Genomic DNA, 27,706 nt, shown 5'->3' on the forward strand with positions numbered 1-27,706 from the left:
TAGGGACTCTATGTATTACTTTTGCAACTTCCTGTGATTCTGGAGTTAATTTAAAATTAAAAAGTTAAAGATAATATCACAACCTAGATGCAGTAATAAACAGATATTTGGACATGTGTCAAGAGCTAGCTTGTGAGTGACCATGGGAAGCTGAAAGCTCTCAGGAGCCCCCAAGCTATGGCATTTCAGGATAAAGAGCCCCTTTGCCTCAGTTTACCAAACTAGTCTAAGCTACCATTGTTGATTGTGTCCTTCATGATTCCTGAGAAAGATGCTAAAATAAAAGAACATGCCTGGCGCCTTTACCCATGTCCCAGATTTTCGGTGGGTGGCTGGGGACCTTGAACTAGTGAGTTTCTGTCTTCCAGCGATTCTGCTCTGGGCCCAGGTCTGAGCTGTGTGGTCTCTGTGGCTGCCCTCCCAGGCTGTGCTACCGAGAAGCCCAGGAGCACGCCTCTGCGCCCAGTGGGGGGCTGCAGCTCTCCCCACTAAGCAAGCACGGGCACTCACATGCTCAGCCTCGCACTGCTCAGCAGCGGTGGTCTCTAGAGAGTAGGGCTGCGGAATAGCAGGGGGAGAAGGACTTGAAGCTTAGCCTCCGTGCTGCCGGCAGTGGGACCTGGGGTGTTACTGACTGTCTTGGAAGATCATCTTCTAGCTATTTATAGCTTGTTATGGTTTGTTTTCTAAGTTCTTCCATTATTTTTCAAAGATAATCTATAAAGGAAATTCTGACAATGCTCAGCTGTAGAACTTTGTGCCCAAAAGTGTATTTCATTCTAAACATTATTAAATACACTATCCAACTGAGAGAACAGTTCAGAAACTGCAACCCCCAACAATCGGGTCACACCCAACAGTTGTCCTCCAGCCCAGGGACACCTTGGGCCTGAGGACACATTAGTGAGTGTGTCCCTTGTCAGAGAGCAGGGCCCTGGAAGGGGTCTTACACGCATCTGAAGGCATGTGAGGAGGGAGGAGCCAGCGGGCAGCCTTGCCTTGCGACTCTGAGTTCTCTAACCCTGGGCTCGAGATGAACCGAGATCCCTGGGGAGCAGCATCACTGAGCCAGGCCATGCACATCTCAAACACATGTCTGTACAGAAATAGGGCCACATGTTAGGGCCCTGCTTTTTCAGCGACACAATATAGAAGATTATATTCTGTAGTGCTCTTCCTTCAAACTTGATAAAAGCGGAATTGATTTTGATATCACTACCCTTTAGACAAGGGCAAATTTGATATTCGGTGCCAAGAGCAAGTGTTTTCTGGGGGATAAAAGTTCAAAAACCCTGTTTCTGGTTATCCGTCCTGGGAAAACAATGTAACCCAGCCCATGGCTTTGTTTCTATAGTTGCATGACCCCAGGTACCTGATCACGTTACTCTTTCTCCTTGAGAGAACTCCAGCTAATGGTTCCAGGCTTGTGTACCTTGTATTTATTTTTGAAGCTGTTTCCGGCCCTTTGTGGAAGGGCACAGATAGCTGTGTTAGTCACATGCGCATTCCACGCTAGCTGTTCTTCCCTGTCACTCCACCATTCCTCCTCTTCTCCTGACTGGCCCCTCACATTGCAGCAGAGCCCGTCGGTGTCTAACATGGGGAGTGCTCTGGCTGCCAGGCACTTGGCAGGGGGTCCTGCGGGGTTCCTGCTAGAAGGCCCTGTAGTGGCAGAGCCTAGCACCCCAGCGAGGCCTGGTTATGCCACCTCCCTGCCTTCAGAATGGCCTGGCCTTGTGCAGTGGGAGACACTGGTGGATCACAGGTTCTAGGCCCATCTAGGCTTTGCAAATATTTTCTGCTTGTAATCCAGGTACAGAAACTCTTTGGAATTCAGCTCAGGGTGAGGGAGGGGGCAGCCATTGTCACTGGAATTCTAGGCAAAACCCTGGCCCTTAAAAGCTCTGGTTTCCCGTGTAGAGGGCCGGCCTCCAGAGGGCTAGCGCAGTCATCAAGAGTGGGGACCAGAGACCGGAACCCTCCAGCACAGGCCAAGCTCCTGGGCAGTTGAAAACTCTCAGAATGGACCACATGTCTTCTCCAGCAATGAGAAGCTTGTGGTCAGTGGAGTGTCCAAAACACAGCCAGACATTTTTAAAGGCCAACTGTGTGGATTTGGCATGGCCCTTGGTAATGCAAATAAAAAGGCACAGAACCATGGCCGCGGAGCCCTCGGAAGGCTGAGAGCTGCCCCTGGGCTGAGAGAAGGGCTGGGAAGGAGACACAAAAGAACCCACAACCTGGACACCACCTGCTTTTAATCAGTTGCTCCATAAACACCCCAAATACACAGCAGATGATCCTGAGACTAAGCAAAGGAATTACAATTTGAGCTCAAATTGGTTAGATCCCAAAGGCCACTCTGGCTGCTGCAGCACAGCCTCACCATGTGCCCAGGCTACCCGTAACCTCAGTGCCTAGGACCAACGATGTGGCTGGGGCTTCCTCGTTTTGTCAAAGCTTCCCTTCCATTAGCTCAATAAGCATGTCTTGGAGCACTATGCACTGTTCCCAACTGCCCCCAGCAGAGAGGGAGGGATGGAGGGGGAGAGAGGGAGAGAGAGAGAGAAACATCAACTGATTGTCTTCTGTACCTGCCCTGATCAGGGACTGAACTCACATCCCAGGTATGGGCCCTGACCAAGAATCAAACTGGCAACCTTTTGGTGCATAGGATGATGCTCAAGCAACTGAGCCACTCCAGCTGGGCAGCAGCTCACTCAGTTTATATTTTCCAAGGGTCTCCATGCTTGGAGCTGTGTTGGGGTGACACCAGGCAAGCACAGAACGGCCGTGGAACATCCTGCTCCATTGGGCTCCGAGGGCCATGAGGAAAATATTAACACAATGGAATTACCATTGGCACAGGGCCCAGCTGTCCCACAGGTAAAGCTGGTGCTCAGATGGGTGTCGGGTTATCTCTATGGATGGGAAGTAATTTCTGCACATTAACTCATCCCCAGGTCAAGAATGAACTCTTCCACTTGGCACTCATTTTTGTATGGACATCCAGCTTAGTGCCATAGCCATAGTTGAGTTCTTCTGCCCTCCTCTATCTACTCCCTCTCAGTCTGGGACAGGGATTGAGATCCTTACCTGTGTGGATAAAGGTAAGCATTGTTGGGACAAAGCATCTCTCAGACTCTGAGAAAAATAGAACAGGAATGGACAGGGAACCACCCCCAGCTGCAGGGACAGCCACGTGATCACTGAGTGACATTGTACACAGTGCATTTATAAGAGGGCGATCTGCAGAGGCAAAAGGCGTTTACTGAATGACTTGTGTCAGAGCTGATGCAAGAAGAGAGAAGCTCCAGGGAGTGAGAAAATGGACACGCAGCCATGAGTGCCGTGGCCCTGGGGGAGCTGCGGCCACAGCAGTGCAGGCCAGCTGCTTTGGCTGGTGCCTCAGTATTCACCCCTCTGTGATAACAGAGCCCGGATGCTCTGGGAGACCACCTCCCCTCAGTGTGGTCTATATCGTTGGGTAGGACAGTGGTTGGCAAACTCATTAGTCACAGAGCCAAATATCAACAGTACAACGATTGAAATTTCTTTTGAGAGCCAAATTCTTTAAACTTAAACTTCTTCTAACACCACTTCTTCAAAATAGACTCGTGTAGGCCATGGTATTTTGTGGAAGAGCCACACTCAAGGGGCCAAAGAGCCGCATGTGGCTCATGAGCCGCAGTTTGCCGACCACTGGGGTAGAACTGACTCCACTCCCAGGATGTGGGTGAGCACATGACCCTGCCCTGTCCTATGAAAGCGCTTGGTTGGGTCTGGAATGGGTACTAACCTAATTTGGGTGGATGAAAACCACTTTGGGGGATTTTTGCTAAAATTACTGAGACAGAGCATTCCTTGTGTGGCAGACTTCCTGCGGGATTGGCTATCAGCCTGAAGCTATTGGGGCGGTAATGCCCTTACTCTGGGAGTCTGCTGAGAACAGCCAACCCAGGAAATCGCCCCTGTGAGATGGGGAGCCACAGGGTCCTGAGGACTTATGAGCCCAGAGATCTAGCTTGCCTGGAGCCAGACCTTGTTTGGCCATCAGGTATGGGAGGCAATGGCTTCCATTAGTTTGAAATGGCTTCCTACCACTGTCACTGGAACATTGCCATGAAGTCCACATGTGGAGATGAACACTTATATGAAACAAGCAATATGAGATCGGGCTAACATTCAGCTTATACATACAACTAGGCTCCCACTGTTGTTGAACTACTGAAATACATCCAGCCCAATTGGTAACCAGCCACCCTGCCTCCAGCGGCCCTGCTGCCCAGGCCTCCTAGACCTTTGTCTGGCATGTGCTGGCTCCACACGCTCTACCAAGTAAAGGTTATTCCTGAAACAATGGGCTTCTGTGGGCAGCCACTCACACGGGTCTTCTGAAGATTACCAATGGCCACACGCTGCACAGTTCTATGGCTACTTCTCATCTTACTGAGCCTACCAGCAGCATCTGATCATTTGATCAAGCACAGTTGACCACTCCCTCCTTGAAACACAAGCTGATTCTCAGGAAATATTTCACACCTGACATTCCCCCTGCCTTTCTTTTTTTAAAAAGGTATGTTTTTATTTATTTTTATAGTGAGAGGAAGGGAGAGGGTATGTTTTTATTTATTTTTATAGTGAGAGGAAGGGAGAGAGATAGAGAGATAGAAACATTGGTGAGAGAGAATCATTGATCAGCTAGCTGCCTCCTGCATGCCCCCCCCCCCTACACACACACTGGGAATTGAGCCCACAACCCAGGCATGTGCCCTGACCAGGAATCAAACCAGTGACCTCTTGGTTCATGGATCAGCACTCAACCACTGAGCCACGCCAGCCTTTCTGGATGTAACATTCAGTCTCTTGTGCTCATTCCTCCCCATGTCCTTACCCACTAAAGGTTGGACGTGCCAGGGCACACTCCTTAAACCTCTTGTCCTGGTGCACTCATTCTCCTGGTGATCTTACCCAGTCTCATGCTTTGAATTCTATTCCAGACCTACCTCTCAGCAGGACCTTTCCATGGACTCCAAATTCATCTACCTCAAGGCCAACATGACATTCCACCGGGCTGTCTGCAGGTGCGTCAAAGCTCACAGGCCCCATACCGAGCCCGACAGTACCCCAGCCCCGCTCTTCCTGTGCTCCTCCTCTTGCACTTGCCAATGCTCGCAGCCAGATCTCTGGTCCTACCCGTGAGTCCCTTCTCTCCCAGGCACTTACTCCACACTTGACTTGTCAACAGATGCCATTGAGGTTCCTTCACAACGTCCAGAACCTGAGCACTCCACCCCATTTTGCAATCACCCCGTTTCCAAGCTGCCATCACTCCCAGATCACTCCTAACCACCTCCCAGCTCTGCCTTTATCCCACTGTGCACCAGGGAGACCCTTCCGGAATCAGGGAGCCTCCCTGCCACCAGCCACCTGGCGCCAGCCCACTGTCCTGCCAACCTTCTCCTCCCTCGGCTCAGTCTCTGCACACCTTGCTTCTCTACTTCGTGCAAGTTTTAATATTGTTTCTCGGTGAGGCCTTCCCTTAACACCCGCCTAAGATTTCAATCCCTATCTCTATCTACTTTCATTTTATACTTATATTAATTATCCTATATAATAAAAGGCTAATATGCAAATTGTCCCCGCGGGTGGGAGTTCGACTGACCAGGAGTTAGACATGCACTGACCACCAGGGGGCAGTGCATAACGTGGCGGACGTTGGTGATGCGGCGCTGGCAGCAGGCAGCAGTGGAGATGCTGCTGGCCCTAATGGGTCCCCATGAGAGCGGGACTATGGCGGGATGGTGGAGCAGGTAAGCAGGCAGCGCCAGGCCAAGGTGGGTGTGGGCAGGGATCCCAATCGTCCTGCCAGTCACCCCACAGATAGGCCCTGATGACTGGCCAGGCCTAGGGACCCTACCTGTGCATGAATTTTGTGCACCGGGCCTCTAGTCTAATATGCTTTGAGTGTCACTAATGTAAATTGTTTTCTGTCTATCTTCCCAGGGAGGATGTAAGGACAGGGAAGGGTTTGAGTATTTTGCTTGCAGCAAACACCACACATAACACACAATCGGTAAGTGATTTGAATGGCCTGGTGGTCCCTGTTTCATAGTCAGTTGAATACCACCTTGGGACATCCCTCCCTGCCCCACCTACACTCCTGGACAAAACCAACCACCACCTTCTTGTTCTCATTCCTAACAATGCACCGAGTGGTTTCCCTGCCTCTGGGAAATGGGTCCTTGTGAAGGGTGGCCTTGGAAGGTCTCCCTGCAAGGAGGCTCCCCATCGTAGTGTGTAAACTGAATCGGACCCGTACACCAGTGTGCCTTCATTTAGCTTCTGAGTTTTCTGAGTCTCATACAGGAAGGACAGACCTAGATTGCTTACACCCTACCTGAGGGCGGATGCCCAGGCTGGGCCTGGCCTGGCACCTCTTTGCCAACCTGCACCCACCCACCACAGGCAGGTGGCTTTCTGCCATTTTGGTCTGGAAAAGCCACAGACCACGTGGGACACCCAGGCTGTTTGCAGGGGTGCAGTCGGCAAAAGGAACTTTGGGAGGAGGAGGAGGGAGGAGCGGGTGGGAGAGGAAACAATAAAGGAGATGGCAGGCTGCATGCTCCTGGTGTGACAGCTTTACAGTAGGATGGGGTGAATGAGGTCAGAGTCAGGCCAGTGCTGGCCGGAGAGCACGGCCAGACCCGTGCATGCTTACCTGAGGTGGAGGGGCTCCTCTGGGGCACCTTTCCCCTTCAAGCTGGGTTGGAAAGAGCAGAAGCTACACAAAAAGGAAAGGATCATCTCATCAGCAAGAGGCAGACCCTTCCAGCACCAAGGAGACACTTTCAGAGTCAGGCTAGGGGCGGGGTGTTTGGCCCACCAGCCCTCCAGCCACCCCGCCTGTAAGCAGCAGACCTGGGGCCCCTCTGACCGCCCTCAGCACCTCTGCATCGCACACTCAGCCCTGATAACAACCATAACAATAAAACCATGTCACAACAAAAATACATGTCTTAGATTCCTCCTCTGCCAATCTCACCACTCACGGCTGTACCCTGTGCACAGATGCCACCTCAATTTCAGGCTCACCGAGGAGGGCAGGGTGCTGGTGGGCACCATTCACCACTGAGCTGGGGATGCACAACTCTTAGATTAACTGTGAAAATGTTAGCACCCAGGAATCACAGGGAAAACAAACGTGAGGGTCAGCCCGCATGCCCACTTCTCCAGCTCAGTCTAAAGCAGCCGTGGGCAAACTACGGCCCACGGGCCAGATCCGGCCCGTTTGGCTGTTCTATCCGGCCCGCGGAGCAGAAAGAGCGGAGGGTTCTCTTGCTCTCCCCTCCGTTCCTTTACTTTGAATTTATATTAGTTCACACAAACACTCCATCCATGCTTTTGTTCCGGCCCTCCGGTCCAGTTTAAGAACCCATTGTGGCCCTCGAGTCAAAAAGTTTGCCCACCCCTGGAAAGGGAACTGGAAGAAAGTGTCAGGAGGCCACACAGAGGCAAATCGGAAGAACCTCAAAGGGAGGCTCACTGCTGCTGGAGACGTGCCCAGCGTTGGGCAGACAGCCTCTCTGCGGACTGGTTTTCTCCTGTGGGCACAGCAGCTGGGCCTGGTGCCCGTGACCAGCCAGGGCCACCAGGAAGGCTAGGCTGGACCCTCAGAGTGCACGTGGCCTGGAACCTTCAGGTCAGGATATCAAGTCTCACCTCCCAACTTCTGGCCAAAGCGGAGCCAAACCGCATCACCCGTTACTCCAACTTCTGTGGGGTCTGCTTACGGCTGGGAACCTACCTTTCCTCTGTCCCCTCCCCACAAATCTCTATCTATTTAGCTACAACTTTAATAGTAATAAAATAAATAAATATTAGTATTAGCTTATATTGCTTAGATGGATTAATTATTGGGAGAGAGAGACGTAAAACTAAACAGCAGGCTTCTCTCTTTAAGGAAAAAGGTGCTCGTGCAGAAGTGGGAAATCAGTGTTTGGAATTCTTTGCAATGAAATGTAAAGTTAGAACAACTAACATTGGCAACTGGGATCAAAAAGAAAGATAAAGCCAAAAGAATTCTTGGATAATTAGACAATAAAGCCAGAAAATTCTGGAATGCTTGTTAATCAGCAGTTTCTGAAATATGTTGTGTCTGCACAACTTTTCCTCCTTCAGTCATTTCTGTCCTAAACCCCTCAGTCCCAGAGATGGAGCCTGCTTCCCAGAACCGAGCAAAGGCTTTCTCTGTGTTATTCAACAGCTCTGTGGGTAAGTTCTTCCTGGTGTCTAACCTGAGTATTCCTCTCTGTGGGTTGAGGACAGTTCTGAGAATAGCGCTGAGCAGTCCCTGCCCCTCTGCTCCCAGCTCCTGGTCAGTTTGCTCAGAGGAGGAGTTTCAAACCCTTACCTTTTGAAGACCTTACTCCGATCGCTGTTGTGGAAGACAAAAAACTTGGAGCATCCATTTTGGAAAAAGATCTCCAGGGCAATGTCCTATAAAGAGAAACCCTTTTATAGCCTCCCAATTCTCAGGCTCCCCGCCATCTGGAGACAATCCCCGCTTACAGGGGAAAGAAATCACTTACTGATACCTACTTGCCACTCAGTGTTACCTCTCAGGTAGACATATAATCATTAAAAATTTAATTTTTTATATTTAATATGTGCCCCTTAATGTGCCAAGTGCTGTGTATGTAATGGTAGACAGGAAAGAGGTGGTCCCTGCTCCCTGGAGGGAAACAGGGGCCCAAAGAGTTGCCCAGTTGTACCAAGGTGGCAGGGCCGTGGTCAGGACCAGGTCCATGCTGGCCACACTGCCCAGGACCCTTCAGCTCACCCCCTTCTGACTCAGCCCCTTGCAAATAAATGCATGAGGTCCGGCAAAATGAGGACCCACCCTTTGTGGGCAAAAGCAGCAGAGAGGCAGGGCAGAGGGAGAGAGGTCAGAGGCCTGCAGCCTGCTGGGCCCTCCTCAGCAGGACCCCTGATCCTTTCTGATACTTTTTAAATGAGTCATCCCTCTCCCTCCCCCTCTCCCCCCCTCCACCACCCCAAGGCCTCCCTGAGCTAAATTACACACCCTAAGAAATTTACAATTGGAGGTACTCTTAATCCTTCTTCAGGCGAAGCACTGCCCCCTGTTGGCCTTTGCAGGGCAGACACCCGGCAGAGAGGGCAGAAGCTCCGGCCCCTCCCCTCCCCTCTTACAAGGGGTCCTGATCCTGATCAGGCAGCTGCCAGGAGGCCCCTGGGCTGGGATGCAGCTTCACTAGTGCAGAGGCTGGGCTGCTGAAGGCAGGCTTTCACAGCCACTGGGGGCCCCAGAGTTCTTCCTCCCCTTGCCACTGAGCTGCTGCTTCTAAACCTCTGACCCAGTGATTCCCCTTGGAGTGGGGCCTGATACACCAGGTGGTGCTGAGCCTGCAGCCAGCTCTGCCTCTGGAAGGAGCCTGCTCTGTTTAGTGCCTGGGTGAGCTCTCCAGGGACCCGGCTGAGGCTAGGGGACCCTGGCTGAGGGACAATCAGTAGATCTCTAAATCTCTCGGCCCAGAGAATTACCAGGAGCTTGGAGAGTGTGGGGAGGGGAGGGGGGGATGGCAGGCAGCTGAGGGGGTCCATGTGGTCAGAACAGGGCAGACTGGCACTCAGCTCCTGGCATCAGCTCTGCCCTGAGACAATGGCGCTGCCGGTCTTGTATTCCTGAAGACCCAAGGGAGTCCCGGAGGAGTGTCCCTCCCATTCAGAGGGCATCCATGGCACCTGGACTGCCCGTCTCCCCTTGCCCTTTCTGAGGCGAACCTGCAGGAGGAAGCACGCCTGCCGGAGCTCCCGGAGGTCCCCGTAGCTGTGGCGCCGGCAGGAGTGATGGTCGGAGGACCTGTCTTTGCTGCACAGGTTGAAAATGAATGGATCACTGATGCTGAAAAGACAAGAAGACATGCAGTGAGAGGGTGTCCAGTGGGCTCGTCTGCCCTGGCCCACAGCCCTGGCTGAGTTTCTGGGACATCCTGGGGTTCCAGGGTGGCTGCGAGCAGAGTGCCAGCACCCACTGACCTTGTAACCCCTGAGCACCGTCCTCATTAGCCCTGCCCTGAGCAGTAGGAGCGGCGCCAGCCTCCCCAGGTGAGAGGACAGTGGGCCGGGACAGCCTGCAGGACAGGCGGTGGCCCTCGGTGGCGAGTGTGCATGTAAGAAGTCCCTCTGGGCACAGTGTTCAAGATGGATAGGGGGAGAGTGAAGGAGATGCTCTCATTATGTCTGGAGAAATTTCAAACTCTGGAAATAGGGCAGAGAGATGACGAGACTCCACAAGGAAGCCGTGTCAGCATGCCCTCCGACAGCGTGGGGAGAACACCCACCCCGAAGGGCTGTGGGCCGGGATGCGACGCCCATGGGCCGGGATGCGATGCCACAGCCTCAGCAGTGGCCTCTGGGGCAAGTGCCCAGAGCCAGGGACCAGCCACGTGGCAGTAGAGGCCAAGCCAGGCCAGAGCTGCTCCCAGAGGTCCAACGACTCCTGTGGGCAGATGAGGGAAGGGGAGGACCGGGGATTTGGTAAGCATTTACCCTACGAGAACCACGTGCGCGGTAGTAAGTGAAACGCCGTGGTAACCACAGCAAGCCTTCCCACTGACACTAAGGGCCCCTGAGAAGTGAGTGTGTGTTGGTTTCGGACAGGGACCTGCTCACCTGAGTCCTGCGGTGACTCAGAGTGTGGACAGGACCCAGAAGCTCTGAGAAGATGCCCTTTAGGGCCTGAGCGATGGAGGGCCTGCCTCTGAGGATCTCAGCCTCAAGAAGCACGTGCGCCCTGACCGCAGACCCCAAGGACCCGGGGTGGAAGGGCCCCGCCCCGTGCAGGGCAGCCGGGACCGCCTGCCATCAGCTCCGGCTGCAGCCATGGGCCGGCCTGCACTAGCCTCTGTGTCACAGGTCCAGGGGACACCAAGAAGGTGGGTAGCCCTCCCTCAGGCTGTAGGACCTCCAGCCATGGTCAGGGCTGGTGTCAGCATCTATAGTGCTAAGAGCTTGGACTTGTTACCATGCTGAACGGTCACTGCCGGGTAGAAGGGAGAGTTACTCGAGGACACAGCCTGAGCCCACTGTTTTTTTTGTTTGCTTGTTTGTTTTGTTTTAAATATTTTTTTTATTTATTACAGAGAGGAAGGGAGAAGTAGAGAGAAATAGAAACCTCAATGATGAGAGAGAAACATCATTAATTGGCTGCCTCCTGCATGCCCCACACCGGGATCAAGCCTGCAATCCTGGCATGTGCCCTGACCAGGAATCGAACTGTGACCGCCTGGTTCATAGGTCGACGCTCAACCACTGAGCCACACTGGTCAGGCAAGCCTGAGACCATTGTTTAGCCCCCTGCACAGCTAGGCCTCAAGGACATGGGTTCCAGCCCTTTGCAGCTTCTCCTGCCTCTCTGAGTCCTCCCAGGAGTCCTGCTTGGAGCCATGCTGCTGTAGGACTGATCAAATACAAAAGTGGCTTCATTCTGGATGCTTCTGCCTGGAGGCCTTCATTGAAACCCACTGCTGCCTGGAGCCCAGTGTTCGTTACTAATGCCTCCCTCCGGGGTGAAGATCAGCTTCCCTCAACTCCTCTGACTCCTGATGAGGTCACAGAGGGAGTCTGGTGCCTCCCTGTGGCTGCGTCAGACAGCATCACAGGCCGAGGCATTGGTGAGAATGGCAATAACCCCATCACCAATTATTACTCCATCCAGCATTCAAGCATTGTCAGAATTCACACCTGAAATGTGCACTCAACATCACTCACTAGATCACAAACTCTACTGGACTCTCGGACTCTCCTGGCTCTTCTCTGTATCTCCGGAGTTGACACAGTGCCTGGGACAAGACCGACTTTCAGTAAGTACTTGTCGAATGGAACTGAACCGAGAAATGATGCTCTAAATGCTGACTGAAGGGAGGAGCTATGCTGTTACAAAGAGCTGATTGGACAGTTTGGATTTCCACCAAATGAATCAAATTCTATACCTTCTGAACTTGACCACCACTGCTGTGGGTTACATTGTTTCCCCCACAGAGAGATGTGGAAGTCTCAACCCCCAAAACTTTAGAATGAGACTTTATTTAGAAATAGGTGAGTGGCAGAGGTAATACAGTTAAATGAAGTCATAAGGATAGGCCCTGGTCCAATATGACTAGTCCCCTATATAGAGGGAAACTCAGACAGAGCTAGACACACACAGGGGGAAGCCCCTGTGAAGACACATGGAGAGAAGATGGCCAGGTGACGGGAGTGACGTATCTGTAAGCAAATGAACACCGAGGATGGGGGAACTCAGAGGCTGGAGGAGGCAAGGAAGGGCCGGCCCTGGAGCTGCAGAGGGAGAGCGCCTGCCCAGAGCTGGCTGCCGACTTCCCGCCTCCAGTACTGAGGCATCAATATCTATAATTTAAAGCCCCACAGTTTTTGGTACTTGGTTACAGCAGACCTAGCAACCTCATGCTATCAGCCAAAAGGGATCCCATGATGCAAAGTCACGCCTTCTAGGAAAGCTCTGAGGGCCTGAGGAACACTCCACAGCCCGAAGGGTGCTCTGCTGGGTGGCGTGCGGTGGGCTTGAGTTTTATTTCTGATGTTTTATGGTACATCAGAGCCGCTTTCAGGGTCTAGTGCTCAGCCATACTCAACGTGAGGCCGTCTTTTAGAGAATCATTTCAGGGTCGGCTTAGCTTTATTCATAACTGGCCTATTTATGCATCTCCCTCGGTCTCCGTGGTCAAGAGAAGACTCAATCCCCATTGAGCTGATGGGATTGAGCAGCAGCTGGGAACTGTAGTGCAGCAGACCAGCCCTCAAGAGAGCGCGGTCTGGTTCTCAAACCCTTCTGGAGGGGCGGTGATTGACATTACCCATGCAATCCCCAAACGATAGTCCAGGGTAGCCATTTGTTCTCACTCCACTCCTACATGCATTCTAGAAAAGTCAGTTTCCAGACAGCACAGGCTCCCTGGTCCTGCCAAATCCAGAGAGTACAAGCAACCTAGCAAGTGGGTTTCTAGTAAAAGTGTGTATGTGGATCTGAGTACTATGAGATGCACATCATACACACACTTCTCCTGATCAATAAGGTCTCATCTAACACTGACTGGTTTAAACCAGAGCTGAGGAGTGAAGCAACGGCTTGTGCAAGTCACCGCATGGGCTCGCCCTGAGCGCAGGGGGCAGGAGCTTCCATCAGCCCCAGAAAGGCACATCTGCAGGCCCATTGTCCGTATTGATCAGATCAATAAAACATGAGCCAGAAGATGGGATGTGTGTGCCAAGTATTAGTTATGCTTCTCCTGCCTTGGGAAAGCACAGAGGACTCCCAGCAATCGGTAAACATTTGGAATGAATAAAAGATGAAAATTATCAGAGAGAAAAATGCCAAGCATTTTAAAGCAAATCTCGATCAAAGGAGGGGGGCTGACATCTATTTTCTCACACTCCTTAAACTCCTGCTTCCTGACAGGGGCTGGAAATGAGATGACACCTGGGAATTAAAACTCTTGTTATCGGCAGGTCCGACTCTGACTCCTTCCCATAGTCTACAGCAGTGGCTCTCAGCTGGTTACCTCTCAGCATCAGCACCAGGAGTACTTGGTGACATCTCAGTCCTACCCCAGATCTGCCAAATTAGAAACTGGGGTGAAGGTGGATCCCAGAAGTCTGCTTTAACAAACCTTCCAGGTGATTCAATGTAAGCTAATTGGAGCGTCACTGGGCTATCTAAGAGGAGTTTTGTCGTCATTTAAGCCCTGGCTAACCAGAAAAGTCCAGGCTTGTCTCTGGATGAAGAAATCATCATCCAAATTTTTCCAAAAGCAATGATCAACTGAAAATATACAACTTGACAACTGGAGTCCTGGCAACAGTGCAAACATGGCCAATGTGGTTCCAACAGCTGGACTCTATAACACAGAGAACTCATCAGTAAGAGCCTGACTGAACCCAAATAGACCAAATGCAGTTGATCCTAAAAAAGATCCTCAGAATTTCCTGCTAAAGACCTCTGGTGTAGTTGGTATAAAATGACTTCAAATTTCTACCCAAATCTCACCCCCTACAAGCCCCAGATCTTCCTCAAGTAGCCCTTCCTCAGCATACCCTTTCCCGTGTGCAACCTGAAGAGTCTCCCCAGAGCAGATGTTTTGTCCTGTGGTGCTGGTGTGCTCCACATTCTTCCCAAGGAGCCTATGTGCTGGTGGCACTTGCTGGGCATGAAGGGGCAGTGACTAATGTCTTACATGAGTGAGCAACCAGCAAGTTGCTGAACGAGTGAGCTGATAGACTGGATTCCATTACCAATAACCTACAGAGAGACCCTCTTTGTCCCTGGCAGTCCCACACCAGGGGAGGCACAAGGAGCTGCCACGCCGTTCTTCATCCCAGATTTTAGCTTTGAAGAACCATGGTCAAGAGTGCCTATGCCTTAAGGTTCTTCTGTTTTATCTCATGGCTCAGTTTCTGGCCCAAACCCAAGCCCACAGTAAGAACAAGGCACGAGGGCTAGTGGGGAGGGTGGCTGAGAAAGAAGACTGGGGCTCAGGAAGGAGTCCGAGGGGCAAGTGGGCACTCACTTGGATAAGCAGTGGTGGGTGCAGTAGACATCACCCACGGGGGAGAGTGTGAAGTTCTCGCAGATGTAGAAGTGCTGCTGGCCAAAGAGCAGGAGCGCCTCAGAGACCAGGTGACCCTGCACGATCACCACGGAGTACTTCTGTGTCACCTGAAGGGGGAGGGCACAAAGTCAGGCAGTGGGCAGAGAAGCATGGCTGTCATTTTTGTGGAGGGCAGAAGGGCAGAGCTGGTCAGTGGTTGGGCTCCAACAGGGAGCGGGAGCCACACCCTGTAAGAACAAAGCCACTGCCCAGTACTGCACTGCACTTCACAGTCTAAGTGGCACTTCTACACCCAATTCCCCATTCAGGACCTACTCTCCCCAGGCCAGCGCACCCACCCCATGGCGTGTGGATGAATGAGTGCTTGTTGCTGCCTTCTGCACGCAGCCTTCCTCTCAGGGATGCCGCTCCACAACTGCCCTGAACCTTCTGTAGTTAACAGTGAGGAACGTGTTTGAGTACAGGCTTCTCAGTTATGGAGGCAAAGGAGCTTGTCCAGGGACCAGCTGGGAGGTGGCCGAGCCAGGACAGGAACGGGTCTGCCGAGAGCCACAGTGCAAGACTGTGCTGCTGTCTATAAGGCCAAGGCCAGCCCACGGGTGTGCAGACGGGCACTGCTTCCTCTTTCAGACTTCAGGGCCATTCTCTCGGCAGCTGGAACGTTGGCAGCTTTCCAGAATGGCCACAGCTGGAGACAGCGCCAGCCGAAGGGCTCCTCCCTTCCCCAGGGCAGTCTCTGCCCAACAACTGGCCATCCAGTGTGGAACTGGCCACCAGTGCCCATGCAGGAGGACACCAGATCTCAAGCTCCTGTGGAAACAGCTGAGCCTCCACTGAGATCACCTCTCCCCTGCCCAGCCTGGACCTTCACTCCCAATAAACTTCTGGGCTCAGGGTTGGCTTTCCAGACCTGGACAATGGCTTGGTGTGGCCCAGAGTCCTACACCCAGGAGGGAATTAGTGGGTCCTTAAATGGAATATATTTCCAAAGAAATCAGTGAGGGAATAAGTAAATTCCAGATGACAAGAGCCCGAATGGACCAAGAATAAGGCCAGCCCAGCATTTTCTCAGGGTAGTTCTGTGCCAATTCCAGTTACACAAAAGAGGAGCTCACTTTGTTTTTATTTTTACTTCTAACCATATGACCACTGTAATCCTTTTACACATTAACCAATATAATTTTTACAATTGGGCAAGGGAGGTTTTACTCTAATTTGTAAATAAAATTTAAAAGAGGTCCAGAGACAAGAATCTCACCAGAGATTGGAGCCACATTTCCTGTTCACCTTGGGGAGCAGGGAAGAGGACACAGGAGAGAACAGGCCTTGTGTGAGCTATCTGGCTTCTGTGTCCAATGCGATTGGTCCGTGCGGGCAAAGGGTCACCACAGGCTCGTTCACTACTGTCCAGGACAAGCCATTTCTGAACTATTTCTCCTGAGGACAAGCCAAGGGTCTTGGTTCCCGTGATAAGCCTGCTGGGGACAGCTGGCTCTCCGTCCTCCTGCCTCTACTGGACCTGGCCCTCAACCCACCTTCAGAGCCACTTTCAACACAGACTCATTTCATCTTCATTCATCCATCCAGACGTTTATCAACTCAACAGCTATGGACTCAGCACCTACTACCTGCCAGGCTCTGAGGCAAGCGTGGGGATAGAGGGAGGGACAAGATAAGCAATAACCCTACTTTCATGGGACTTCATGTCCAATAGGGGAAGATGGCTGGCGCACAAACATGACAACCAATAAATGATTACAAATGGTGATGGGTGCTGAGAGGGGGAACCGGGGTGCCTGGTGATAAGGCAGAGAGGAACTTGTCCAGAGAGGACAAGCTGAGAGAACACATTCCAGGGAAAGGGAGCACTCCATTCGTAGCCGAGGCAGGGAGGGAGAAAAGAGATCAGTATGGCCGACACAAAGCTAGAAAGTGGGGGTGCTCAGGTCACGGGGCCTTGAGGCCTGGTAGGCCCATTGAGCTTCATTTGGGTTTCAATAGAAGCCAAGGAAGGGTCATTTCTGAAAGTGGCCGCTGGCCACTGGATGGTGGATAGATTGGAAAGAGCCAAGAGTGGAAGGAGGGTCATAGCATGTGGCCACTTCAGCGGTCCTGAGGAGGGATGACGGCTTTGATGGGGTGCCAGAGGGGAGGGGGAGGAAGGGGGCGTGAATCAAAACAAGAAGAGGTAGAACTGACAGGAACTTCTACTAGACAAGCTGTGGAAAACCAGACCAAAACAAAACAAAACTAGGAAGGACTGGGGATCATGTCTCCTTGGGGACTGAGGCAGGGAGTGGAGCCCCCAGCCTCCTTGGCAGCTTGCCCAGAGGCAGCCACCATTACTGTGTGGCTGTATAGAAGGGGACCAGATATGTGTACCCAAAACATGCACCTTGGCATAGGATTGCTTTCCGTTAAAGACACTTGAGAAGCAGCAGGTACAGCAGGACACCCTGGCCTCGCCTTGGCTTCCTAGAAGCAAGCAATGCAGCCCCATGTGAGTCGGGGGAAAGGAGATTCGGAGTCAAGGCCAAGAGATCTGTCCAAACAAACCGGAGCTAACCCTAGCTTCTTCCAGCTCCCCACCTGCTTTCGTTCCCCCGACAGGGATGCTCTGTTCGACCTTGTGTGTACACACCGATGCCTACGTACACAGAGGCTCCGTGTTCCTGTGAAGGCTATGTGCACACGTGAAATCAACTGTGTATGCTTTTCCTGTTGAGCTGTGTCTGTCAATGCCACCCTCAGGCCAGCTGGACACTCTAATAGGAGGACAGAGGGGAGGCTTGCCTCTCCCACGGGTACTCTTCTGAAGAAATTCTGTGAAACCATAGGCATGTTTTCCACATGGCCCCTTTGTACACAAGCAGCGCATTGCTCTTGTTGCCGTTTTGCTCTGTCTGCCCACCTTGGAGACCCTCCAAGTCTCTCTCTCTGAGCTGTCCCACCTTAGTAATGGGTGCGATGCATGCCGAGTTAGTGGCGCAATACCCTCTTCCTTTGCGTTGTTTTCTAATGTTGTGACATTACAGAGGCTGCTGCAGTGACCATCCAGTACAATGTCACTTTGCACACAAGTAAACCTGTGGGTTAAATTCCTACAAGTAGGACTGTGGGCCCAGGTATGGCCTTTTAAACTCTGGAAACTATTGCCAGATGCCTTCCCACAGGTGGCACCAGGTACACTCTCGCCGGCACTGTTAGGAGGGCTACACCAGGCTTTACACTTTTCTCAAGTTCATGTGTGACACGTGGAACAGTGGCACCAGCCCTGGCCTCTGCACCGCCAAACCCTCTCCCTCCCCACAGTGCCCGCCTTCGCCCAACCTCTGTGGGCAGCATCGCCATGGTCTCCAGGTCCTTCCCGTCGGGGAGACTAAGTAACGATGAGAATAAACCAAACCGCAAGGAGAATGTCTGGTGAGAGCCGGGTTAATAGCTTAAAGATTGATTCTGCTGGAAAAAAAACAGCATTAAAAACTGGAAAATGAGTCCAAGTGAACTGTTACCTGCTCTCCCATTTAAATCGCCCTGGGAGAGCTCCACCCCACGTTGCTTGTGATTAAGAAGTCTCTCATGCCACGTGTCTATCCGATCGTTTTAGAAAGGCTAGAACTTCTGCTCCATAAGTAGAATTTCTTTGAGATGGGGGGGGGGGATGAGATATTGTCACTCCTGACTAGGAAATAACTAAGGTGTGCCCACCCCTGGCCCTGTGTGAAAGGGACAGGTTGTTGGAAATCCAAAGCTGAAGGTAGAGGGCAACCATGTACTGGGACGGTCCTGGAGGCCACGCAGCAGGCCCTCTGGGAGCCAGGCCTCAGGCATGTCAGAGCAGGAGGTCCACTCAGGCGCTCTAGGTCCTTTCCCACGCTCTGCATCTGCAGTGAGTGCAGTGCCCTGTTTCCAGGTGGAAACCAGGCACAGAGCTGTCACGTGAGGGGCCCAGAACAGAGCTGACGTGTCCATCCTCGAATATCTGTGCAAAGTCTACTGCAGAGAATGCTTTAGCCTGCCCACGTGTGGCCTGCCCACGTGTATCCTGCCCACACGGATCCTGCCCACGTGTATCCTGCCCACGCGGATCCTGCCCACGTGTATCCTGCCCACGCGGATCCTGCCCACATGTATCCTGCCTACGTGTATCCTGCCCATGTGGATCCTGCCCACGCGGATCCTGGGTGCCTTCTGCACGCCTCTGCCTGCCGAGCTGCCATCAGCAGGCCTGGTGACCCTGGCAGGTGGAAGGATATGCTCATTTTTTCAGAAAAGCACAGCTGGCTGAGGAAAAGGTGGGGCTCAAAAAGGAGAGAACGGATGTAAGTGAAGTTATGTTGGCTGTCTGTGGAGTCTGGCATCCACTCCTCACACCTCAATCACATTGAGATGAAGCATTCAGGCACACTAGTAATCAAAGAAAAGAGTAAAACGATACAGAGGTATGGTTTTATGAACACCAATTTGGCAAATCTGAGAAGAAAGACAGGTGTGGATCTCTGCACAGCTCAGCTCTCAGGCAGATGCAGCAGCTAAGCCCGCCTGCCTTCCTGCACCATCTCCACAAAATACACCAAATGTGCACTGACACGACCGTGGGCGCCCACCAGCCCTAGCCACACAGAGGCCACGTGGACGGAGGGGTCGGTAGTAGACAGTGAGTGTGCTACGAGTTCTGGAGGCTGTTCCCAGTGCAGGGGCCAGCATGAGCGGCATGAAGCAGGACTTGCCAGTTGGTGGTTGAAATGGAGCGTGGTTCTCACTGGGGCAGCTCTGCCTAGGCCTGTGGATCTCAGGCCCTCACTCCAGCTGGTACATGTGAGACCACCTGGGTGCTTGCCGAAGCGCCTATTCCCAGGCTGCAGCCCAGAGGTTCCCACCAGCGGTACAGAGTGGCCCTGGCGTCTGCATTTTAGCAGGCACCCCCAGTGATTCCGGTGCAGGTCACCTGGAGACTGTACCTGAGACACTGGCCGTGGGCACCAGGAAGCTCTGAAAGGCCAGGCCTCACCTCAGGAAGCATCTCTCAGACCTCCTCTAGGTGGTCGTGCAGTCATTGAACATGCACGCTGAATTGCAGTGTGTGCCCCACACCCTCCTAGGCACACAGGGGGCAAAGGGGAATGGAGGCCTCCAACAGGAGAGATGGAGGCGCAGACATCCGGCCCAGCACAGCAGGCAGCTACCGGCGCTCTGTGGGATAGAGCAGGGTGACAGAGGTGACATCAGAGAAGTGGTTCCCAGGGAGGGGACCCCCAGGCTGGGTAAGGGGTTAAAAAGATAAAACCAGGGGGGAGCATTCCTAGCCATGAAGTCTAGAGCCAGCTGAATGTGTTTGCAGAGTACAAGTAGTTCTGTTTCATTAGAGTACAAGGTCTGAGGGGTATGTATGTGCACATAAGGGTGAGGGAGGCAGGTCCAGGGAGGGGCCAGGCCAGCCCAGGAGTGGCTGTGCACAAAATATGTCAAATATGCCAAAGAGCTTCTATGAAGGTGTTAAGGAGGGCTGACACGTCAGCCCCACATTCTAGAAAGTCCGCCATGGGTTCCCCCGACGGGAAGTTAAAACATGGGAAGGTTAAGGCACTTCTTCGCCTACAGACTCCTCTGTGAAAATCCCCGTGACGAGCTGGTCACTGCTCCTGCTGTCCGCCCAGAGCAGAGGTTTCTCCCTATGAGCCGTTCCTTTCTACCCAGGTCCGACTAAGACCTCACCCTGAGCTTGCGTAAAAATGCGGAACGTTCCATTTTAAATGTAAGTGAAGGGGACAGCAGTAGCGAAAACCACCCTGCGGCTGGGCCTGGGCCTCGCTTCGTGGAGGGCACAGGGACCCTCCCAGCAGCACAGTGGCGACTGGGGCGCACAATTGACATACACGAAATCAACCACCCTTCAAGGCAAATGAAGCTGTTTGCAGAGAAACGTGTTTGTGAATCTGGGAATCATTAATCAATGACAAAGAGGTGGCATAAAACAATTACTGTCCCAGGTATCGCTGGAGGCGACCAGAGCTCCAATGATCACATAGAGAAACCAGCGAGCTGCTGCCACCCTGAGCTCAGGCCTGCTGTGTGTGTGTGTGTGGGGGGGGGGGGGGATGAGCCATCCAGAAACCTGGAAGGAGGATGTGCTCTGGAGCCCCCTGGGCTGTGTCCGGCAAAGGCAATAGACGTGAGTGTTGCTGAGATGCTGAAGAAGAGGGGCAGGATCTCCCTGCAGGACTGCCTGGCCACCTTAGTGGCAACCCCGGGAAGGCAGGTGCTCCGGTGTTCTGAGCTGGGCACACACCCGCCACACACACTCTCTGGACAAGCTTTTCCTTAGAAAAAGCACCCGCCACAGGTTTTATGAAGACATCCAAATTAGGGTGTTCCCTGCTTGCATCCAATACTTGCTATAAACTGTCTCCACACAAGCAGAAAGTATCAGCCAGGAAGTGCAGGAACACCTCCCTACACCCGCACACACACACCTGCGTGCATGGGCCTTCTGTGTCTTTGAATACATTTATGGTCAGGGTCAGTGCAACAGTCCTTCCTTCCTCTGCTTCCAGCCCCTGTCCGCTCAGGCATGCCCAGGTGAGCAGGTTGGCGTGTGCTTGGCGTGCTCTGTGCCAGGCAGAGACACCTTGTGTGAGGGACCTAGAGGCCTGCCCGTCTGGCCACCGCTAACCAGAGAGGTCCTACAGGAAGCTCCCAGCCTGGAAGGGTGTTGAAGGCCAGGGTGGCCGAGAGTTTATGCAACTTGCCCGAGGCAGGGTGCTGGGAGACAGTGGAGAATGAAGTCATGTGAACTTAGCGTGAGATAGACCTGAGCTGGAACCTAGCAATTCTGGTTAGCAGTCCCCAGGGCCCTGTTTTGCCATCTTTAAAATGGAGCTGACAAAGCCTCCGTCACAGGGCCCCGGTGACACTAGGAGAGACGCTAGATGACAAGCACAAAGCAAGGGCCCCAGATGACCAGCTGCCAAGGTTGCGAATGACGCGATAACCAGCGGGACGATGCCCCGAGTCTGTCTGAGCACTCAGCCTATGCCAAGCTGCTCCTGCACTAATCGCTGGCATCTGCCTGCCTGGTGGTGGTGGTGGGAGAGTTGCCATGGTAGCCAGCCTTTGCCAAGCCATATCCCAGCTGCTCCCAAAAAGGCTTCCACCCAGTGCTCGCCCCTCTTGAGCCAGGGACCCCAGGCCATAACAGCAGCCCCGGTTACAGCTGCAAGCGGGTGGCCTACCCCTGAGCCCCTACCACCCCTCAGATCCGCCGGCTGGTGCCCGGCATGTGACCTCCTGACATAGCTGTGTCTCCCCTGGGCAGAGCCCATCATGCTTACGTCATAGAAGAGAGACAGGGATGAAGCCAAGCCTGCCCTGCTTGAAGCAACTGCAGGCAGACTCAGAAGTAAGTAGAGGCCTGCGCCCTGGAGGGAGGCAGTGGAGGGAGCAGGGCACTGTGGATGGGCACACCGGACAGGCTCAGCCAGCAGGAGGCCTCCGTCACAGCCATGAGCAGGTGGGCACCGGGCCGCGAGGACCTGGCTGGTGGAGCTGTCTGGGGCTTGGTCACAGAGGCCCCTGTGCCACAGCAGCCTGGCCGCTCCACAGAGCCTGTCCAGTCTAGACCTGACTCCCTCCTCTGGCCAGTGATATTCTCAAGCTCCGGGGCCGCCTCCCTGTGTTCCTCGTCCCTCAGGTGTTACATTCAGGGCCTCCTCGGTGTCACCACACGTCACTCCAGGTTCCAAGCCCAGCAACTTCCCTCTTTTCCACAAAATGTGGCATTTTGTAGGGGGCACAGAACTCCTAGAGGGGCCCAGCCCCGCAGATCAGGTCTCTCATGGGCTCCACTCTGACCCACTATCTCATCATGCGCATCTCAGAAGGACAGCAGGCCCAGGCAGACCCTCCAGCCCCTCTGAGTTGGGAAAGTCATCCACCCCCCAATCCCCCACCCCACCCCTGGGCTGCTGGGAAAGTCAGCCACCCGCTCTGGGACCTGGGAAAGCATCCACCTGTGGGCTTCAGGCTCTTGCTCCCCCAACAAGGCCTCTTGACAGAAATGTCCCTGGGTGAGACAGTCGGAAAAGCAAGCCTATCAGAGATTAGCACCAATGCCACAGGCATCCTGCTACACAGACTGGGCTGGGCCTTGCTCTCGGCTGTGATGTACATTCCTGACCTCGCCCACCGCCCAGCCCGCAGGCTTGTAAAGTGTGTTCCCTTGGGCCAGCGCAGAGGCTTTCCTCGGCAGAGCCAGGGAAAGAATTGGGAGAGGACCCGGTATGTACTCTGAGAGATAGGGGTGTGGCTGGCAGTATTCCAATGATGGCCCACCAGAGCCGTTCCGGTGAGCCCACCACACCTGCACCTGGGCACTGATCCAGGGGCCAGAGCACCTGCTGAGGGCCCACGGTGCCAAAGTGTGCTCACCTGGGGCCTGCGAGGCGGGCGCTGTGGGGACAGCTTGGACGTAGGGCCGGGGTGTCCAAGCACACCCCCAGGCCCTCAAGATGTAGATGCACCCTCGTGTGGTCAGGCTACAGGCAGGGCTGAGGTGCTGGACTAGGCGAAGGTCAAGAATTCTACACTGAAAACTGCTCTCCCAGGATTATAAAGGTTAGAGCACATTCACTCAGTAGTTCATCAGCGCGATTTACACCTTCAAGGCATTTTGGTGCAGGGCATGTGGGTCCCTTTGCACACCTCCCTGGACACACACACTCGCAGCGTGCTCCTTGGGTTTTCAGAGGGAAGGGAGTGGTCACCGTGCCAGTGAGTAAGGGAGGCCTCACTCGCTCATGTCGGATCATCCTGAGAGAACAGTCATGATGGGCCGTCTTACCTTCTCATGGTCAAGAAGCTCTTGTAAAATAACTTGTCTTTCCCGACACAGTTCCAGGAAATCCTCGGAGTGCTGACTTTCATTTAGGGCAGGGAAGAAGGTCAGCCGGGTGCAGTCTGCTGCCACCTCGTCGCTCTCACCCTCAGCTTCCCTGGGGGTCAGCTCACCTGCAGTGGCATAAGGGGACACAGTGTTGGCATGAGCCACCTGATGTCACCAGGGGTGGGGTGCAGTCAGGCCTGAGTCTCTGGGAGGAACAGCAAGGGTCAGGGGAGACGTGACCAGTGTGCAGGTCCACGTGTCCCTTGCTGCTGCTGAGAGTGGACGCACCTGAGCCTGTAGGTGGTCAGACACAGGCCGAGCTGCTCGCTAGGGTTTGTTGGATCTGAGCTTCACTTTGTTTGCTCTTTGAAAAGAGTGTTTATTGTTGTTTTAATTATGGAAGCATTATCTTCTAATTATAAGAAAAATTTGGGAAAATCATGAAGTTGTGAGAAATAAAACAAATGTGTACCCAGAATTAGTACTGATAGTAGCAACTGCTATTCAGTAATGCTTTCTCTGAGCTGGGACTTGCAGGGGCATTTTTCATCGGGTGCTGCCCAGGTGGGAGTCTGCAGAGCCTCAGCTGACAATGGGGACACTGAGGGAGGCCCGCACTGTGCGCAAGGTAAAGGGCTGCTGAGAACCCAGGCCGAGGCCGAGCTGCGTGTCCGTCAGAGTAAGCGCCAACTCTAGGCCGATTGTCCTCACTGTTCACACTTGGTTGATGTACCTCTGATACCTTTCCTGCACATGTATGTATAGGCACGCATCTGTGTAATTTCTGACATAGTAGGAATTACACAGCATTTACAGCTTTTCTAATATTTTTTAAACTCAAGATCATATCATGAGCACTTTCCTATTCCACTGAAAGTTCTTTGCAAACAATACACCACTGTGTGGCTCCTCAGGATCCCCTGAGCCCTCTCGGACTCGTTGGTTCTGCGCTACCATGAAGCTGGGGCCCTGCAGTCGTGCCTGTGCACAGCCATAGCCACAGCCACGCTCATTTCCTAAGGCTGCACACAGGCTGCCCACTGGGTGCCAGCTAAGCACATACCCACGTGGATTTCTAGATCCTACTCCTCCACCCTGTCCTGGTGTCCACCTGCCTGGAGTGGTCATGCAGCACCTGCCTGCCGTCCAGGGGCTGTAGCCATTTTCTTTATGCCAAGATGTTCACCTCTTTGACCTCAGCCCTGCCTGGGACTCTCACCTCTGGGTGAATGGCAGTGCCTGCTGCTCACAGCACACTGTACAGGCTTCCCCAGCAGGAAGAGCGCGGTGCAGTCATAGGCACATGGGAAGGCATGGAGGAGAATCAGGCCTCTCTTCTCTGCTGACTGAGTCCCTAGGGACCAGGGACTCAGCAGGCCAGACGGAGGCCCAGTGAGGTCAGCACACCTCCACCTGCCCTCTCTGCGGCCACCCTCCGGAGGAGGGAGCGGCAGGTTCTCACTCTGACCTTTGAGTGTGGGTCTCAGGGTGGGAAGATGAGAAGCAAACAGATATTGCAGTGTTACCCTATGTCCTATGACCCCCCCAAATCAACCTGATCCGAGCCCAGGATCCTCACTTCCGGGCAACACTGCAAAATGGCCAGAGAGCCAGCTCACCAAGAAGCCCAACACTACGGTCCCAGAGACAAGAGGATCAACACCAAGAAGCTGTCATTTGGTTAAAATATGACACTAGCTGCAGCCTAGGGCACAGTGCATGTCACAGACAGGGAGTGTCCAAGCCAAAGGCAGCCCAAGAGAAACCACAAAACCAGAAACAGTGTGTGTGTGTGCGTGTGTGTGTGTGTGTGTGTGTGTGTGTGTGTATGTCAATGTGTTCTTGCCAAAATGACCTCTGAGAAGCAAACCTGTATTTTTAGCAAGTTGACTCAATCAATTTCCTCCATGAATATTATACAAATAAAGAGTAAGCATAAACTTAAAATATTATTCGAAGTATGTTTTTCATTTGGGAAATACTACACTTATCTTTGGTCTCACTTGCTGCAGTGTCAGTTAACTATAGTCGAATGCGGTCCAAAAATATTAAATAAAAAATTCCAGAAATAAACAGTTCATAAGTTTCATATTGAGCACTGTTTTGAGTTGCATGGTGAAAACTCTACAATCTCGCCCCTCCCATCCAGGAAGTGAGTCTGCCCTTTGTCCAGCGCCTCCTGCTGTCCGCTCCTGTCTGTCAGCCACTTAGTGGCCGTCTCAGTTATCAGAGCAGTTGCCACCGGATCTCAGGGCTTGTGCTCAATCCGCCCATTTTACTCAACAACGGCCTCAACGCTCGGGAGCAGTGGTGCTGGCAACTGGGATACGCCCCAGAGAAGCCACAGGCTTCTCCTTTAAGTGGGAAGGTGTGTGTGTAGGAACCCACAGTACACGGTCCTGCGACCTACCCCGTGGGTTAGGGGCTGTTGTAAACTGTCATTTTTACAATCAGAGAAGTCAGTGTAAGAAGCATTAGTATTTCACCCATTTTTACACTAAGACGGCCTGTTGTTTCCCTCCCCTGTGTTGCAGGTCACACACTGAGCATGTATTTGTACTGTTTGGGGCACTTTTAAGGTTTCCCTGGTTCAGCAAGTTGACAAGATAGATCCCTGAAAAAACATTTACTGTGGCAACGCTACTATCAAGTCTGCCCTGGGGCACTCTGGGCCTGGGACAGAGCCCACTCGGCTCTGAGAGCACGGAGCACATAGTCGGCCTGCCCTCTCTGGACCTGCAGCATCCTCTTCCCAAGATATCAATTCCATGTCGCTAATAAGATCTTAAATAAAACCAACAACTGGTTTAATTTTTAAATAAAAAATAGTTGATAAACTGAATACCTCTGTTTTCAGCATTTGTTTGAGAAATATCACCATTTCTGTCTTGGCTTTCCTGAAATAAAATCAGAGAAAAAGAAATTAAATCCTGGGTACTACCTACATGCACCCCCCCCATTCCCCATATTCACAAAAACATACACATACACATGACCCCTTCAAATAAATCTCATTCTTAAGACTCAGATGCAAGAGAAAATGCTGAATCCTAAAGGACCACAGTAAAAAGCAAGTATTAATGTTCCCAAGTCAAAGGGGAGAAAACCCACAATCTTCCATTAAGTACAATTACAGTAATTACCCAAATGATGCCAGAGTGGGATTAGATAGCATCCCAGGCCTGAGGAGTAGGCCACAGTGGAGAGGCTCGGGGCCAGCGGCCTGCTTTCACAGCAGCCCTCGGCTGGTCACCTGCACACTGTGCGGGCTACTTCTTTTTTAAAATGTATTTTGATTGATTTCAGGGAGAAGGGGAGAGCGAGAAAGAGACAGAAACATCGATGATGACAGAGAATCATTGATCTGTTGCCTCCTGCACGCCCCACACTGGGGATCAAGCCTGCAACTTGTGCATGTGTCCTGAGTAGGTTGAACTGTGACCTCCTGGTTCACAGGTCAACACTCAACCACCAAGCCACGCCGGCCGGGCCAGGCCACTTATTTCTCCTGCCTCCATTTCTTCAGAAATGCATTGAGAGTACTGAATACCACCAGATGGTTATTGGCAATCCATTAAAAATTCAAGTGTCTACTGAATAAATGAATTATAATTTTTCATTGAGTTTTATAAAGGATGTAATGTGGATAAAAGGTTCTATGTCACAGACTAAAAAACAAACTCAACACTGTCTTGTGTTCCAGTGTCTGGAAGGCTGGCTTTTAGAATATCTTCAATCAGGATTGTTCGATGAAGAAATAAAAATCTATTCCACTACCAATTTTTCTAGTCCACTACCAATTCAACTGGCTCCCCATCCTTTAAAGGCAAAAATGTAAGTTCGATGACATGAGTTCAAGCTTTAGTGCAGCACACCCGCGGTCTGCTAGACTCCGCTGCTTAGGGTTCAGTGCAGCTTCCATGCATTCAGAAGAAATGGGTCACCAGCTGGAGCTTGCAGAAATGGCTGAGTTCAAGGAACGTCTACTGTAAAGGTGCTATGTGATGCGCTTGCATAACAATGTCTAGAGCAGCACTGGCCACGCCTGCTCCAGACAAACACCTTGTGCGAGCTGACAGTGACCATAGCCTGGCTCTTTCCAAACTCTGGGCTCTGTGGATGGCATTGTGGCCTGGGTCAGTGGTGCCGATCTGAACCACTCACCCACTCCTCCACT

The 27,706-nt window shown here is 52.6% G+C and overlaps 1 protein-coding gene across 1 annotated transcript in view; it reads right to left on the reverse strand.

The window, feature by feature from the left end:
* WDFY4 (WDFY family member 4) overlaps nucleotides 1-27,706 on the reverse strand; it is a gene marked incomplete at its 5' end in the record, with an annotated part of 233,604 nt that overhangs the window by 53,959 nt on the left and 151,939 nt on the right. The window contains 6 exons of the mRNA XM_080688457.1: nucleotides 6,722-6,784; nucleotides 8,414-8,499; nucleotides 9,805-9,925; nucleotides 14,607-14,755; nucleotides 23,488-23,654; nucleotides 26,375-26,426. Of these exons, the coding sequence (XP_080544583.1) occupies nucleotides 6,722-6,784; nucleotides 8,414-8,499; nucleotides 9,805-9,925; nucleotides 14,607-14,755; nucleotides 23,488-23,654; nucleotides 26,375-26,426 (638 nt within the window). The remainder of the gene's footprint in view (nucleotides 1-6,721; nucleotides 6,785-8,413; nucleotides 8,500-9,804; nucleotides 9,926-14,606; nucleotides 14,756-23,487; nucleotides 23,655-26,374; nucleotides 26,427-27,706) is intronic.

This window comes from Plecotus auritus, assembly GCF_963455305.1.
Source record: "Plecotus auritus genome assembly, chromosome: 9".
NCBI lineage: Eukaryota > Metazoa > Chordata > Mammalia > Chiroptera > Vespertilionidae > Plecotus > Plecotus auritus.